Source organism: Pipistrellus hanaki (assembly GCF_964339955.1).
Source record: "Pipistrellus hanaki genome assembly, chromosome: 14".
Classification (NCBI taxonomy): domain Eukaryota; kingdom Metazoa; phylum Chordata; class Mammalia; order Chiroptera; family Vespertilionidae; genus Pipistrellus; species Pipistrellus hanaki.
In genome coordinates this window covers 31465414-31482312 of record NC_140516.1, presented here as the reverse complement: position 1 = coordinate 31482312, position 16899 = coordinate 31465414, and the positions used below count along the sequence as shown (strand labels likewise).

General features: G+C 42.0%; 1 protein-coding gene across 8 annotated transcripts in view; it reads right to left on the bottom strand.

Moving 5' to 3' along the window:
• KIF20B (kinesin family member 20B) overlaps positions 1-11057 on the bottom strand; it is a 58832-nt gene extending 47775 nt beyond the window's left edge. For 3 of the 8 annotated variants that reach the window (XM_084903913.1, XM_084903916.1, XM_084903917.1), the window contains exons 1-7: positions 10920-11057; positions 8731-8780; positions 8187-8366; positions 5133-5219; positions 4922-5038; positions 1945-2083; positions 1197-1381 (exon numbers count right to left, since the gene is read on the bottom strand). In XM_084903913.1, coding sequence (XP_084760039.1) covers positions 1197-1381; positions 1945-2083; positions 4922-5038; positions 5133-5219; positions 8187-8333 — 675 coding nt within the window. In that variant the 5' untranslated portion in view covers positions 8334-8366; positions 8731-8780; positions 10920-11057. Of the gene's footprint in view, positions 1-1196; positions 1382-1944; positions 2084-4921; positions 5039-5132; positions 5220-8186; positions 8367-8730; positions 8781-10711 lie in introns of all 8 variants that reach the window. The other 5 variants (XM_084903918.1, XM_084903920.1, XM_084903914.1 and 2 more) reach the window with 4 other exon arrangements.
• Between the last annotated feature and the right edge of the window lie 5842 nt (positions 11058-16899).

The window sequence follows — 16899 nt, the reverse complement described above, 5'->3', positions numbered from 1 at the left end:
TGAGTGGGTCCAGCCAGCCTGGCCAGGGGGAGGGGACATGGGCGGTTGGCTGGCCTGCCTGCTGGTGGAACTCCTGGTCTCGAGGGGACAATTTGCATATTAGCCTTTTATTATATAGGATATACACTGAGTGCTCAGATTATTATACATTCAGAGATCATACTAATCTGGCCACTCAATGTATTTACTATATATATATATGTGGATGGGCAAAGTTAGTTTAACATTGTAATACAAACAAATAATAAAATAACTAATTCAAGAATAAACCGTTTCGCCGAAACTGGTTTGGCTCAGTGGTAGAGCGTCGGCCTGCGGACTGAGGGGTCCCGGGTTCGATTCTGGTCAAGGGCATGTACATTGGTTTCGGGCACATCTCCGGTGAGGGTTGTGCAGGAGGCAGCTGGTCGATGTTTCTTTCTCATCGATGTTTCTAGCTCTCTATCCCTCTCCCTTCCTCTTTGTAAAAAATCAATAAAATATATGTTTAAAAAAAAAAAAAAAAGAAAAGGAATAAACCGTTTCGCCCTAGCCAACTTGGCTCAGTGGATAGAGCATCGGCCTGCAGACTGAAGAGGGATGGCGAGGCAGCTGATCAATGGTTCCCTCTCATCATTCTGATGTTTCTGTCTCTCCTTCTCCCTTCCTCTCTGAAATCAATAAAGAAATATATATTTTAAAAATAAAATAAAAAATCAAAGATTATACTATTGCACATACTCCCAACACTAAACTTACTTTTGCCCGCCCCTGTATAGAAAGCTCTGTGTATAGATTTTTGTAAGAGAGAAAAAGATCATAAAAGATACTTTCCAATCTGTCAATGGTAGTTTTTTCTTCAAAAATGAACTTATAAGAAATTTTCACTTTTTTTTCATGTTCCTTTTAGATTTTATGTATATATATTACTTTTACAAATAAAACATTTTTAAATCATTGCATAGTAAATACAATGTGTTTCTACAACAACCAAAAAAGATTTCAGAACCATTTACATTTGTTTTGTTGAAACATTTCTGCTGTCTGTACAAAATAGAAAAAAGAAGAGATGTCTTCAAAGAAGCTTTTAGTACTTTTCTCAAAAAGAAAAGACAACTACTACCACCATAAGTATTTCAATATAGGCTGAAACAAACTAAAGAGCTTATAAAAGGTCATGATTTTCATATATTTTGCATAGTAAAATACTTCCATACCTCTTTCACTTGCCGAAGCAATGTACTTTTACTGGCAATTTCTCTTTTCTCTTGGTCTGCTGATAACCGTAAATATTCTCTGGATCTATGTGGTTTAAGGTTCATTTTTGTATAAAGTCTTCCCTGAAGACTATCAAATAATACATTCAAAGCTCGAGGCAGAATGCCAGGGTTTTCTTCTGTGCCTGTGAAAATAATTTTTGTTTTATACTCCCTCAGAGTTAAGAAAGCAAAAACGTCCCTGGAGTACCAACACTCCTCCTCTTATACCACCATAGACAAAGGTAAAGAGCTAAAACAAAAGTGAGAGAAGTTGAAGAATTACTCAGTTTATCACTTTAGTTCACTATATAATAGAAATTTTATCAATTATTATTTTGAAGCAAAACTTGAAATAACACATTCAGATTATGCCATAGATTTGCAATCATCCATAATCACAAAGTACAATAGTAAAATGAAACAAAGTCATACCCTGGTTATCCATGCTCAATTCACTGTCACATCAATCATTTTGCTGATTTTTTATCATCTAATTCCCTATCATATGGGTAATGCAATTTCATAAATGACTTAACTCAATGTGAATTAAAAGCCATCAGCAGTACACAATCAATTATTCATTACTATTAAAAATGGAGCAAATGTACTAGGTAATGGAAACATAATTACATGCAAGTATTATATGAGTGAATATTAATACTTCATTTTCTTCTAACACCAACAAAAAAGCAACAAAGCAACTTACCTTGAAATGTATATGTTTTCCCTGAATTGGTTAGCCCATAAGTAAAAATCAGGCGACTTTGTCCTTTCAAAAAGTCTTTTACTGGCTCCAGAATGCAACCCTGGAAGAATTCCTTCTGTGTAGTGTCTGGACCAAAAACCTAAATAAGCAGTTTTAAAAACAAATCTTTTTAGAAAATTCAAGTTAATATTCACAATGAGTTCTACTCTACCTCTGTGTGTATGAAAAATCCCAAAGGGAGAGGAGAAATAGATCCCCCCCCCAAAAAGAGAGATAAATCTTGAAATTAATCTTTCTTTAAATTAATCTCTCATGTTGAAAAACCAAAATGGTGGCATAGGTAAACACCTAAACTGCTGCCTCGCACAACAATTTCAAAACTACAACTAAAAGACAAAACAGACATCATCCAGAACCACAGGAAAGCTGGCTGAGTGGAAATTCTACAACTAGAAGGAAAGAGAAAAACACACTGAGACTCAGAGGAGCTGCAAAACGCAGAGGTATGGAGACAAGTGCACAGAGAGGACTGGCAACTGAGTATACGGCTGGCTTTCTCAAGCTCCCGACTACTCTGAACTCCAGTTCTGGGCAAGACTCTGAGGACCCAGACTCATTCAAGGACAAACTGCACTTTCTGACAACGGACAAAACTCAAGGGTGACTTACTCTCAGAGGTGCTTGCAGCGATTACTGTGAGACACAGAGACCCAGGGGCCTATTAGGGCAGGGCTGATGGGAAACCAATACTGTCTGCCCCACCCTGAGACTCCGCCCCATCCAACCTGAGCACAGAGGCTTTTGCAAGTCTAATCTCATAAGGGTGTCTTCAGCACAGAAGTAATCCCAGCTTAGACACAGATGATCCTCACAGTCAATTGGCCTGGAGGTCTCTTACTCCCAGTGATACCAACAATAATCAAGGCTTAACTAACAACAAAACTGAGCACACAGCCCACAAAGGGGTGTACCAAGAGTGTCCACCTCAGGTAAATGGGAAGGCTGAGCCACTGGGCCCTATAGGACACCTAGCACACAAAGCCACTCTATCAACTCAGGGAAGCAGCCAACATTTGGAGACAAAGAAACAGATCACAAATGAAAGAAATGGACGAAAGCAAACAACTGGACATAGAATTCAAAACCACAGTTATAAGGTTTTTCAAGAATTTTCGAGAAATGACACTCGAAGATATGAAAAAAGACCATCTATAAATTAAGCATACACTGACTGAAATAAAAAATAATATACAAGATCTAACAGCAGACTAGAGTCAGTGTATGCTTTAAGAATCTAGTCAAAGATGTGAAATACAAAGAAGCAAATAACACTCAATCAGTAAAGAAAAAAGAAAAAAGAATCCAAAAATATGAAGATAGTGTAAGAAGCCTCTGGGACAACTTCAAGCGTACCAACATCTGAAGTATGGGGGTGCCAGAAGGAGAGAGAGAGCAAGATACTGAAGGCCTATTTGAAGAAATAATGACCAAAACCTTCCCTGGTGAAAGAAATAGACTTACAAGTCCAGGAAGCACAGAAAACTCCAAATAAAAGGAATCCAGAGAGGGCCACACCAAGAAACATAATTAAAATGCCAAGAGCAAAAGACAAAGAGAGGATATTAAAAGCAGTAAGAGAGCTGATCGATGACTCTCTCTCATCTATGTTTCTAACTCTATCTCTCTCTCCCTTCCTCTCTGTACAAAATCAATAAAGTATATTTTTTTAAAAAAAATTTTAGAAGCAGTAAGAGAGCACCCATACGATTGTCAGCTGATTTCTCAACAGAAACTATGCAGGCCAGACTGGAGTGGTAAGAAATATTCAAAGTGATGAATAGCAAGAACCTACAACCAAGATTACTCTACCCAGCAAAGTGATCATTCAGAATGGAAGATCAGATAAAGAGTTTCACAGATCAGAAAAAGCTAAAGGAGTTCATCACCACCAAACCAGTATTATATGAAATACTGAAAGGTATTCTTTAAGAAGAGAAAGAAGAAGAAAAAGGTAAAGATAAAAATTATGAACAACAAATACATATCTATCAACAAGTGAATCTAAAAATCAAGTTAATAAAAAATCTGATCAACAGAATAAACTGGTGAATATAATAGAACCAGGGGCATAGAAAGGGAGTGGACTTACAATTCTCAGGGGGAAAGGGGTGTTGGGGGTACAGGAAGAGACTGGACAAAAATAGTAATACATCTATGGATGAGGGCAGTGGTGGAGGTAAAGGCAGAGGGTGAGAGGGGATGGAGGGGAGTTATTGGGGGGGGGGGGGAGGGCGGAATAGGAACAATTGTAATAATCTGAACAATAAAGATTAAATTTTTTAAAAAAACACAAATGACCAAAACACTTAAAAAATTAATCTGTTTAAATATTTTAAATCATTTTATGATTCATCCTTAAAATAGGTGCCATATCCCTAACTCTCACCAGTAAACTTGATAGTTTACCTACTCTCAAAGTTTTCAAGATAGAATTCTGACCCAGCCAAACAATTTTTCATCTGAATTCTGAAAAAAATATATTTTTTAAGAAAAATTTACTGTAAGAACTAAATTGTGATTTATTCACATATAAATTTACAGACCTGGAATTTGAGGGGAAAAAATACTAGTGCCTAAGATCTAAGTTCCATAAGCAGAAGATGAATATAACTAATTATATACAAATATGTAACAATTTAACCTAAGAAAAGTATCTTTTCCTTAAAAGAAAAATCTGCAGCCCTACCCTGGTTGGCTCAGAGGATAGAGCATCAGCCTGCAGAATAAAGGGTCCCGGGTTCGATTCCTGGTCTGGGCACATGCCCAGGTTGCGGGCTCAATCCCCAGTATGGGGCATGCAGGGGGCAGCCAATCCATGATTCTCTCTCATCATTGATGTTTCTCTCTCTCTCCCTTTCTGTAGTCAATAAAAATATTTTTTAAAAAGGAAAATCTTCAGATTCATATGGGTACTTACCTTAGAAAAACTGAATTTCTGTGCCACCTGCCCAGAGCTTTTCTCACTTAACCGAGCAAGTATACTCAAAGGATCTTTCAGCAGAACAGTCTGTGAGTCCAGCATATCCACACAGCCCTAGAACAAACAAATAAAAATAATCCCACAATAAAAACAATTATAAAAGCAATTACATTTTGCCCATTTAATGAAAGTATAATGCAATACAAACCTCAGACTCATGTTCTTTTTCTGACTGTGTGAATGGTCTTATTCGAAGACAAACCTGAAGATAATCTTTGGATTCCAAGCTGCTTGCCTATAAATGAAGAACAAAATAATTATATTTTAAAAATATAAGATGTGGCCGAAGCCGGTTTGGCTCAGTGGTAGAGAGTCGGTCTGCGGACTGAAAGGTCCCAGGTTCGATTCCGGTCAAGGGCATGTACATTGGTTGCGGGCACATCCCCAGTAGGGGGTGTGCAAGAGGCAGCTGGTCGATGTTTCTCTCTCATTGACGTTTCTAGCTCTCTATCTCTCTCCTTCCTCTCTGTAAAAAATCAATAAAATATATTTAAATTAAATAAAATAAAATAAAAATATAAGATGTGACAATTCAGAGATTATCCTTCTTTAAAGTGGCTGACTGTTTTATAACAATCAATCTGAGATTATACAAAATCTCTAAGCAGACAGTGATTCTCATTTTTAACCATTTTATATGTATAAAAACCAAATCTTTAAAAAAATACTATAAAACTTCATCTTTCTATATTGTTAAAAAAAAAACTTGAAGTTTACAATAAGCCTTTTTTCCATAAACTCCTAACCTTTCTAACTAAATATTAATAACAGAGTTCTAAAACATAGAGCTCTGGAATAAATCATAAATAACCAGAATCCCCTATCAAACCAAATGCTCAATTCCATCATGAATTTAGAATATTTCTTCTATATAGCATCCTCTTTAGTGCTTCCTCCAGGGAAGAAATGAGCCTACCTCATTTTTTAAAATGAAATCATTATGTTCATACAAAGGTTTGTACACAAAAGTACATAGGAGCTTTGTTAATAATAGCCAAACAATGTAAACACAAATGCCCAGCAGCAAGTGAATGGATAAACAAACTGAAATACCCACACCATGGACACTTTCTTTTACACACAATATGCATAAAATTCAAAATAATTGTGCTAAGTGAATGAAACCAGAACCTAACCAATAAATAAAAGAGCACATAACTTTTATGACTACATTTATGTAAAATTCTAGAAAGTAAAAACTAATATGTAGATAAAACATTAATCAGTAGTAACTTGGATGTGTGATATGAAGAAGGAATTACAAGGAGGAGCAAGGAAACTTTTAAAGGTAATAGAGATATTCGCTATGATTGTAGTAATGGTCTTATGAATACAATTGTCAGCTGATTGCTCAACAGAAACTATGCAGGCCAGACTGTAGTGGTAAGAAATATTCAAAGTGATGAATAACAAGAAACTACAACCAAGATTATTCTACCTAGCAAAGTTATCATTCAGAATGGAAGGTCAGATAAAGAGTTTCACAGATCAGAAAAAGCTAAAGGAGTTATATAAAAACAAACCAGCATTATATAAAATACTGAAAGGTTTTTGTTTTTTTTTTATTTTATTGATTTTTCACAGAGAGGAAGAGAGAGAGATAGAGAGTTAGAAACATCGATGAGAGAGAATCATCGATCAGCTGCCTCTTGCACACCCCCTACTGGGGATGCGCCCGCAACCAAGGTACATGCCCTTGACCGGAATCGAACCCGGGACCTTTCAGTCCCCAGGCCGACGCTCTATCCACTTGAGCCAAACCGGTCCCGGCTGAAAGGTATTGTTTAAGAAGAAGAAAAAGTAAAGATAAAAATTATGAATAACAAATGCATATCAACAAGTGAATCTAAAAATCAAATGAATTAAAAATCTGAGGAACAGAATAAACTGGTGTATATAATAGAATCAGGGGCATAGAATGGAAGTGGATTGATAATTCTCAGGAAAGGGGTGTGGGGGGTGCAGGAAGAGACTGGACAAAAATCATACACCTATGGATGAGGACAGTGTGGGAAGGGGGGGAGTAACAGCAGAGGGTTGAGTGGGAACCGGGTGGAGGGGAGCTATGGGGGAAAAGGGAGAAACAATTGTAATAATCTGAACAATAAAGATTTATTAGATTTCAAAAAGAAAGGAAGGAAGGAAGGAAGGAAGGAAGGAAGGAAGGAAGGAAGGAAGGAAGGAAGGAAGGAAGAAATGTGAGGGCTAAAAAAAAAATTTCTTTCCACCTAACTGGGCTAAAAATCAAATTAATAGAGACAGACAGGTGAAACTGTCCAAATCCTATTATATGTATATACATTTGAAGGTCCATAATAATATGAAAACCCTAAAAAGGCACTGGGCAATTCAAGCTTATATGCCATTATGGAAAAAGAAGAAGGGGGGTTGGGGGGGGAGAGTCAGGGATTTTGAAGGGGAATCAGGCAAATGAGCATAACACACAGAAACAAATTCTTGCCAAGTAACCCAGAAACATGGAGGGGGTCTAGCTTGGGTCTTTCCTATCCATCACACTTAATTTAAATTAGGCTAAGGTGAAAATCCTTTTTTTTTTTTTTTAATATATTTTATTGATTTTTTACAGAAAGGAAGAGAGACTGATAGTTAGAAACATCGAAACCTCGATGAGAGAAGAATCATCGGAATCATCGATCAGCTGCCTCCTGCACACGCCCTGCTGGGGATGTGCCCGCAACCAAGGTACTTGCCCTTGACGGGAATCGAACCTGGGACCTTTCAGTCCGCAGGCCAACGCTCTATTCACTGAGCCAAACAGGTTTTGGCTAAGGTGAAAATCCTTAAGGTAAACTTGCTAAGATTCCCTTCCTCGCCGAAGCCGGTTTGGCTCGGTGGTAGAGCGTCAGTCTGCGGACTGAAAGGTCCCAGGTTCAATTCCAGTCAAAGGCAAGTACCTTGGTTACGAGCACATCCTCGGTGGGGGGTGTGCAGGAGGCAACTGGTCGATGTTTCTCTCTCATCGACGTTTCTAGCTCTCTATCTCTCTCCCTTCCTCTCTGAAAAATCAATAAAATATATTTAAAAAAAAAAAAAAAAGATTCCCTTCCTGAAGCAAGCCTTTCCATCCAAATTAAACCCACAAAGTTTGGAAGCTCTGCTCTAGTCATACCTGTCTGCAAGGGTGTGTACACATCACACATATTTCCACTCAATTATGATAACATATTTTTCTTGTACTTACCTCCGTGCTTGAAGCAACTAAGGAAAATTCACGAGAGAGATCCAGCTTAATGCTTTCAACATTTATTTCTGAAGGCCTTGCAACTGGGTCAGCACTAAAAACATATGATGGTCTAGGCACCCCATCCTTATTTACATTAGATTCCATTCTGCAAGAATTAACAACAACTTCTTCAGGGACCTGTAATAAAGCATCATTTAAGACTATGGAATTTAAAAAGTCTGAGTCCAGCCCATACTTCCTCCATATGACTACATTTCCAGAGAAGGAAAACATCAAACTGCTTCATCTATAACAGGGGTCGGGATTGTCTGGCATGTAGTTCGTACAAGGCCCGGGAAATCAGTTGGTCTGGCCCTGCCAAGGTACTAGGGGTGAGTTAATTGTTTGACCAAATATAGCAGGCTAATTTAAGGTGATAATTTTGGATGGCCCTCGAATAATGTTGTAAATGTCCAAATGGCCTTTGGCAGAAAAAAGGTTTCCCACCCCTGCTCTATAAAATGAAGACCCATGGAAAAGACAAAAAGATCAAATTACTTACAGACTCTGAATCAAATACAACAGCCTTCAACTATTATTCATATGATCCACCTATGGATAAATTCATCCAAGGAGATTTCATTAGTAAAGGTCAGACAATATGAAACGTTTCTATTTCTGCCTGACATCCTCTCAGAAATCAAATAGTAAGGGTGGTGTAAATTAGAACCTTGAGTTATTTTAGTTATTTATTGTCTTCTAAAGAATGTTACTTGCAGATTTTTGTAACGTTTTAGTATTTACGAGTTCAACTTAGTTATCTGGACAATTAGTTTCAATTGAATTCTTCCAAATAATGCAAACGAAAATGGAAATAAAGTATGTGGATATATTCAAAGCAGTATCAAACACATCATTCCATGTGTCAGTAAACTATTACAACCAAATGAAACATCAAGTCACTAAACTTAAATGCAAAGATAACCTTAACTAAAAAAATAAAAAATAAAAAAAATAACACTCAAGCATTTACCGAGAATCTACAAGATGCATGATACCAGGGGGAAAAGAGAGCTCCCTGCTCTTCTTTGACAATGTTATGAACTATCCAGATCAGGGACTCTCAAACTATGGTTCTGGCTCAGGAAAATAGTAATGGGCATCCAGAGGTGTTACATAAACGGATCAAATATGGTCCTTGTATACTGATCCACATAGCAGGCCAGGAACATTAGTTCAAAAACCCCATGAGGCAGGGGCCGGTTTGGCTCAGTGGATTGAGCATTGGTCTCTGGACTGAAGAGTCCCGTCAAGGGCATGTATTATACATTGGTTGCAGGCACAACCCCGGTGGGGGGTGTGCAGGAAGCAATTGGTCAATGTTTCTCTCATCCATGTTTCTGGCTCTGTATCCCTCTCGCCCTCTGTGAAAGATCAATAAAATATAAATATTTTTAAAAACCCAATGAGGCCGAAACCGGTTTGGCTCAGTGGATAGAGCGTCGGCCTGAGGACTCAAAGGCCCCGGGTTCGATTCCGGTCAAGGGCACCTTGGTTGCAGGCACATCTCCAGTAGGGGTGTTCAAGAGGCAGCTGATCAATGTTTCTCTATCATCGATGTTTCTAACTCTCTATCCCTTTCTCTTCCTCTCTGTAAAAAAAATCAATAAAATATATTTAAAAAAAAAAAAAAGAATGCAATCTCCCTGAGGGCAGAGACCATTTAAAAATAATAATAATAATAATAATAATAATAATAATAATAATAAAAACCCAATGAGATGCCAAACTCAAAAAGTTTACCTATCCATCTTCTTTGTATATGGCTCAATAAATTTATTTTTAGCCATTAGAGCCTAACTGCTTTGCACAGCCCAGGTGCCCTGACCTGGCTGGAATCGAAGCGACTGACCTCCGGGTTCACAGGTGGATGCTCAACCGCACCGCCTTCTTTGTAAACAAAAACAAACCTGAATGTGATCCCCTTAAGCAAGGATTACTGAAGGCCATGAACTCTGTTCACTAGTCCTCCCGCAAGGAATATTAGAGAGTTGTGACAGGCAGGAATCTCTGGCGCAGGAGGTGGGAAACAGTAACTTTCTAACCTGGCGGATGACAATCAGCAATCACTGCACTCGCCACACGCACACACCCCCTTCCGCTTGGCACCGCAAAGCCCAAAGGACCAGCCCCAAGCACCGACAACGGCCTGAAAACTAAACGTAGAGGAGCATGACAGGGCACACCCTCCCCCCCCCCCCCCCGCAAAAGAGGGCATGTCACATGCCACGCAACGTGCCCACCTCGTCCATCCAGGAAAATGGGTTTGGCAATGGAGGCCCACGCCTCCACAACAGCGGCAACACTACAACTATTAATGTCTGCAAACACTTGGTGCCTACTCTATGCCGGCACTGTTTCTAGCAACCTGACAGCACATGTCATTTTCTCTTCCCAAGAACCTGCAGAGTAGGTGCTATTCTTATTATTACCCTCACTTAACAAAGAAGGAAACGGAGGCCCAAAAAGATTAAACACGTTACCTGGCGTCCCTCCGGCTAACAAGAGGTGGAGACAAAAGTTAAGCCCCAGCCACGGCTCAGCCCTCCATCGCGCACCCAGCTCCGGAGCGACACCTCGGGGGCGTGTACCGAGCCTCCTAAGAAGCTGCTCCGATCGCCAGAGCCGTTTCTCCGAACGCCTCAGGCCTGGGGTGTGTGCAGGCGCCCACCTCCTCCTCCGCACCCTCACCTGGGCCGGCGCCTCACCGGCGCGGATGCGCAGCCTAGGCCCCCTCCACCTGCGAGCACCGCGGCGGCGAAATGTGTTTTCAAATTCAAACGATGGCGGCCAGGGCACCGCACTGAACGCTGGGAGTGGGCGGGGCTTCTAGAGCGACGCCGGGACGCGCGCGGCAGTGTCGCGCAAGAGGCTTCCCACCCGCCCCCCGGAAGCCGCTTTCAAATCTGGGGGCGGGTCTCCGAACGCCGGGCGACCAATGGGCGGAGGAGCTGGGGGCGGGGCCGGCAAGAGGAGGGTGGAACTTATACCGCGGGGCTGGGCGCGCTACGGGGGGCGCCGGTGTCGGACACAGTTCCGGAGACGCTGAAAACCCGGCCATCTCTCTCGGTACAGGACCTATCTATCGTCTACAGCGACCCTAATTAAGCGAAATAAAGATTTCCCAGAAAAGATGTTTAAAAGCATTTTCTCTCTTTTACTTTCTGGAAATATAAATAGCCACCGCGGTGAGGCGCTGTACTGTGACAATCAGAATTCCAGGCACAGGCAAGGTCTTGCAGAGCCCAAAAATGAAGTGCCAGGACATCCTTCTCTGCTTCTTTTGAAGGGAGCCTCTGATTCTGAGTGTGGTGTTATTACATCCATTCGACGAGGATTTACTGCTTAGGTCGTCTCTCCCTGCTTGCTGTACTTCGTTTTAAAGAAAAACAAGTGCTGCCCTAACCTGTTTGGCTCAGTAGATAGAGCGTCGGCCTGCGGACTGAAAGGTCCCAGGTTCGATTCCGGTCAAGGGCATGTACCTTGGTTGCAGGCACATCCCCAGTGGGGAGTGTGCAAGAGGCAGCTGATCGATGTTTCTCTCTCATTGATGTTTCTAACTCTCTATCCCTCTCCCTTACTCTCTGTAAAAAATCAAAATATTTTTTTCTAAAAAAGAAAGAAAAACAACTACTAACGTTAATTGAACATTTATTTACCTTGTGCCAATCATGGTGCAAGGCTTATAAAGTGGATTGTCTTACTAATCCTGAGAATACCCCTTTGAGGTAGGTACTGATAGATTCAGAGGAAACTGAGGTCCTATGGTTAAGTAATTTGCTCAAAGGGATAAGAGTATTATGAGTGGAGCTGCGATTTAAACTCAGCTGATTGACTTTTAAGACCCACCCTCCTACATGTGGTCTTATTTTCAACTATTTTACTTGATTGGTAGCATTTTAAGAATAGGTGGGTTAATGAGCTTACTGTCTTCCTTCCCTTGTCATTCTACTGCTGACCTGGTGCACAGATTAGTGCACATTGAAGAAAATTAATTAGAAGGTGGCCGGCGGGGCAGGAGTGAGCGAGACAGGGCCGGAAACACCCTGAAGCCAGCCTCCCTTGGTCCCTCCCGAGCCCAGCCGGGCCCACCTGGGATGGCACTATGGCTCAAAGGGCATCTGTGGAATGAGAAGGGTCCCTCTGGCAGGTGGGGTCCTTCAGCCTTAGCCTGCGGGGATGGGGCTGAAACTGGCTCTCCGACATCTCCCGAGGGGTTCTGCAGTTCGAGAGGGCACTCTGCAAAGTTGTTATCTTACAGGGTGTGGAATGCAAACGCAAGTGTGCAGTAAACCAGATGCAGGGCCAACAACATAACCCATGGTCAAAGGTGAAATTGCGTGGCCCCGTGAGGAATCAGGCACCCTCTTCTCTGGTTGCAGGATATGTCACCTGAGAACCCCTGCTGCCAACTCACTGCAGGTCAGCAGCTCCTGCATTGAGCGTCTGCCCCCTGGGGATCAGTATGTGTCTTAGCAACTGGTTAGATGGTGGGAGGGACACTTAGCATATTAGCCTTCTATGTATATAGATATTTATATCTCCCACAATCTCCCTCTCCCTCCCCTCACTAACTAACTTATCATTATCTCCTCACTCAGTTTGCCTTCTTCCCCCATAATTATATTTGAGTTGAACCATTTTGGAGAAAGGAAGATGATTCAGGGCCAGGAGTAAAAATGAACAATAACAAAACAAAAAAACAAAAAAACAAAAAGCAGCTGTAAAAGGGAAGAAATCAGGAAAGAGAACAACTTTTCCTATTCAGGCTGGAACTCAAGTCTTCTGTAGGCTCAATGTCAGTTTCCATTGCTCCTCAGGCAAGTCTACCCTTAACTCCACACCTCTTTCCATACCTCATATAATGCCTTTATTGCTTTTACTAGCTGTTAACTAATCCCCAGATCTCTAATCCTCCAGATCCTGCATCTATTTATCACTTGAAACATTTATTGAAACCCTCCTATAAAACACTAGGGTAAGAGTTAGGCAAACAGTGGAGAAGAGTGAGAAAAATAGACACTACCCTCAAGGAGCTTACATTCTAATGAGAGAGGTAATCAAGTTTAAAAAAAATATACAAATAATTTCCAGGCCGGTGTTGCTCAGTGGTTGAGCGTCAACCTATGAATCAGGAGGGCATGGTTCAATTCCAGTCAGGGCACATGCCTGGGTTTTGGGCATGATCCCCAGTGTGAAGCATGAAGGAGGCAGCCATTCAACAACTCTCTAATCATTGATGTTTCTATCTCTCCCTCTCTTTTCCTTTCTGAAATCAATTAAAAAAAAATTTTTTTTTAAGTGCATTGCATTTTTTTTTTGATAGTTGCCTAAATGAGGTAGAGGCATGGTCATCCCCACTGCCCATTCTAATTTAATTCAGAATGTCTTGACACTGGCCATAATATCCTAGTTCTAAAGCAACACTTTGCCATTAATAGAAATATGTATGCCAGGCCCGGAACAGCCGGGTCGGGTGCGGCCAGGCCCGGAGCAACAGCTGCCAGGCTGGGAGCGGCCAGGCCCGGAGCAGCTGGGTCTGGTGTGGCCAGGCCTGAAGCAGCGGTTGCCAGGCTGGGAGAGGTCAGGCCTGGAGCAGCGGCTGCCAGGCTGGGAGCGGCCAGGCCCGGAGCAGCAGCTGCCAGGCTGGGAGCGGCCAGGCCCGGAGCAGCCGGGTCTGGTGCGGCCAGGCCCAAAGCAGCGGTTGCCAGGCTGGGAGCGGCCAGGCCTGGAACAGCCGGGTCGGGTGCAGCCAGGCCCGGAGCAGCAGCTGCCAGGCGGGGAGCGGCCAGGCCCGGAGCAGCTGGGTCGGGTGCGGCCAGGCCCGGAGCAGCAGCTGCCAGGCTGGGAGCGGCCAGGCCCGGAGCCGCCAGGTCTGGTGCTGCCAGGCCTGAAGCAGCGGTTGCCAGGCTGGGAACGACCAGGCCCGGAGCAGCGGCTGCCAGGCTGGGAGCGGCCAGGCTCAGAGCAGCCTGGTCTGGTGCGGCCAGGCCCGGAGCAGCGGTTGCCAGGCTGGGAGCGGCCAGGCTCGAAGCAGCAGCTGCCAGGCTGGGAGCGGCCAGGCCTGGAACGGCCAGGTCGGGTGCGGCCAGGCCCGGAGCAGCAGCACCCAGGCTGGGAGCGGCCAGGCCCGGAGCAGCAGCAGCCAAGTCCAGAGCAACTAGGTCGGGAGCAGCAGTGACCAGAACCGGAGCAGCTGGTTGTGGACCGAACCAAAGCAACAGAGGCCAGGCCCGGAGCAGCCAGGCCCGGAACAGCTTGCTCCTCGCCTGCTCCTGCCCCACAGCTACCTCTCAGACATGGCTGGAAACTTTTGTGGGAACTTGAGGGTCTGCTGAATCAAGTGATGAAGGCTTAGATCTGGATGTGTTGAGTTAGTATAGGGCTGGGGTGTTGATCTGTGAGTGCCTTGGGTGGGGCTTGGATGAGGCTGGTTGACCTATTTGGAAATGTCTTTTGTGTGAAATGTATCATTGGGCATGTGGAGGTATTATTGATATGAGAAAATGCTAAGTAACTGATTTACTATCTGAAAAGGGATTTACTATCGGGTAAAGGGAGGGAGGAAGAGACTGAACATAAACTGTGCACCTATGGATGAGGACAATGGGGGGTGGGGAAAGGGCGGAGGGTGGGGTGGGAACCTGGTGAAGGGGGGAAGAAATGAGGAACCTTTGTAATAATATGAACAATAAAGATTGATTTAAAAAAAAAAAAAAAGAAATATGTATAAGAAAAACAAGCATTAGCCAGGTTTTTATGTGATTTGACTAACTATTCAAGGGGGCTTCCCCAAAACCAATCATTTGAATTGTTCCTTTGACGGTCAGTCAGGAGATTTTACTCCTTGGGATAATGCACCATACAAGATTCCAGATAAGTGAGGGTATGCCTTTCTTTTAGAAAGTAGGAAAATGGACTGTAATGAAGGGAGAGGTAGGAACACAGAAAGTTTGCTCCAGGCAAAGGAAAACAGATGTTGAAGTACGGGGGTGTGAGAATAAGTGACGCTGTGTAGACGAATGGATGGATGGATTCCTGGCTCTGACCCGTCAGAAGTTTAGGACATTGGGCAAGGTCAATGGACCTTTCTGAACCTGATGCTTCCTAAGTGCCAGTTTTTCTTAGGTACAGGTGATACCCAATAAATGCCAGTTATTATTACAATGTAACATGAGAGTCTAATATAGAAAAATAAGATGAGAGTGATCTAGCCCCCACCTAACAAATATAATCTCTTCTCTCTTAAGGGAGAGAATCCTCACTGGATTTTATAACTATGTTGTATTTATTTGTTAGATTTTAAGCCCTTTTAGAATTTTAAGAAGTGTGCTTTACTCATTTCTGTAAATCCCTCAGCCCAAAGAGACTTGGGGCTGAGTCGTCAACAGTCCTCAGTCTTTTACAATAGTTCATATTAATACACAAATGTGGGGATGATGAGAATGAGAAGGAAAAATTGGCTCTCCAAAAATAGGGCCCAAACCACAGAAGCTCAAAAGTCATTCAAAATTCTAATGGATTCTTTCAAAGTTGAAGGAAATATTTTAGTACGATTCCTGAAATACATTTTAATTCTGAGTCACAGTTGTGATGTGCAATTTGTGGAACAGCTATAAAAACAAATAGAAAACCTTTTCAAATGAGTGGATATTTTGGGGAAGTTTGTGGGAGTGTTTGTGAGATATTTGAAATAAACTGTTTTTTTCTTTTCTTTTTTCCCCGATTGCTCATTGTGGGGCAATACGTGACAGATTAGCACCAAACAGATAATTTGGTACAAAAAGAAACATCTATATTCAATGACTATAAATTTAGCATCTCCAGCCACCTGCCAAGGCATCTTCATGTTATCCAGCATGGGGCTCAGCTACCGACTGTGTCAATCAAACAGCCAAGAGTATCAGGTTCTGTTGCTAGAAATATTCCAACTCAAATCATCTTGGCAGAGACTACCCTGCCTTAAATTTCTTTGTTTAGTAAAGTAAGTTTTAGGACATTGCATTGGAGCAGAAAATACAAGTAATAGCCACAAACTCTCCTGCGCAATTCCAAAAATAAGATAAAAAAATAAATGAATAAATACACAAAAATCCTCTGAAACCAAACGTGTTTTTTTTATTTTAAGTTTGGTACCAGGACTATTTGGCAGCAAAACCTGCTGTGGACGAACATGTGCTCGTATCCGTGAGCAAAAGTCATGCACCTTTTGCTACTTGCTGACATTTTGTGACCTGGGGATTAACAATTGCACTGTGAAAATACCCACCAGCGTTAAAGACATATCTCTGGGTAACAGTGAGCATAAGACAACTAAGCATCTGTCTTTATCTACAACCCAGAGTGGAGTTATTGCAGAAGTTAGATGGTGGAATGTCTGAGAAACCTTCCTGAAGAATATGGGGTGGGAGCATCTACCATCTATGACGTAAAGAAACAGAAAGACAAGTTGTTGAAATTTGACAGTGACAGCGATAACCAAAGAACTAATGAAAAACAGAAAAGCACTGCATAGGACCAAAAACGATCTTGACCATGTTGGTTGAATGGATTCAACAACAATGAACTAAAGATATTCCACTGACTGGGTTGTTGGTCATGAAACAAGCTATAGACTATGCCATAAAAAAAAATAAAAATAAAAAATTAAAAAAATTAAAAAAAAAAAACC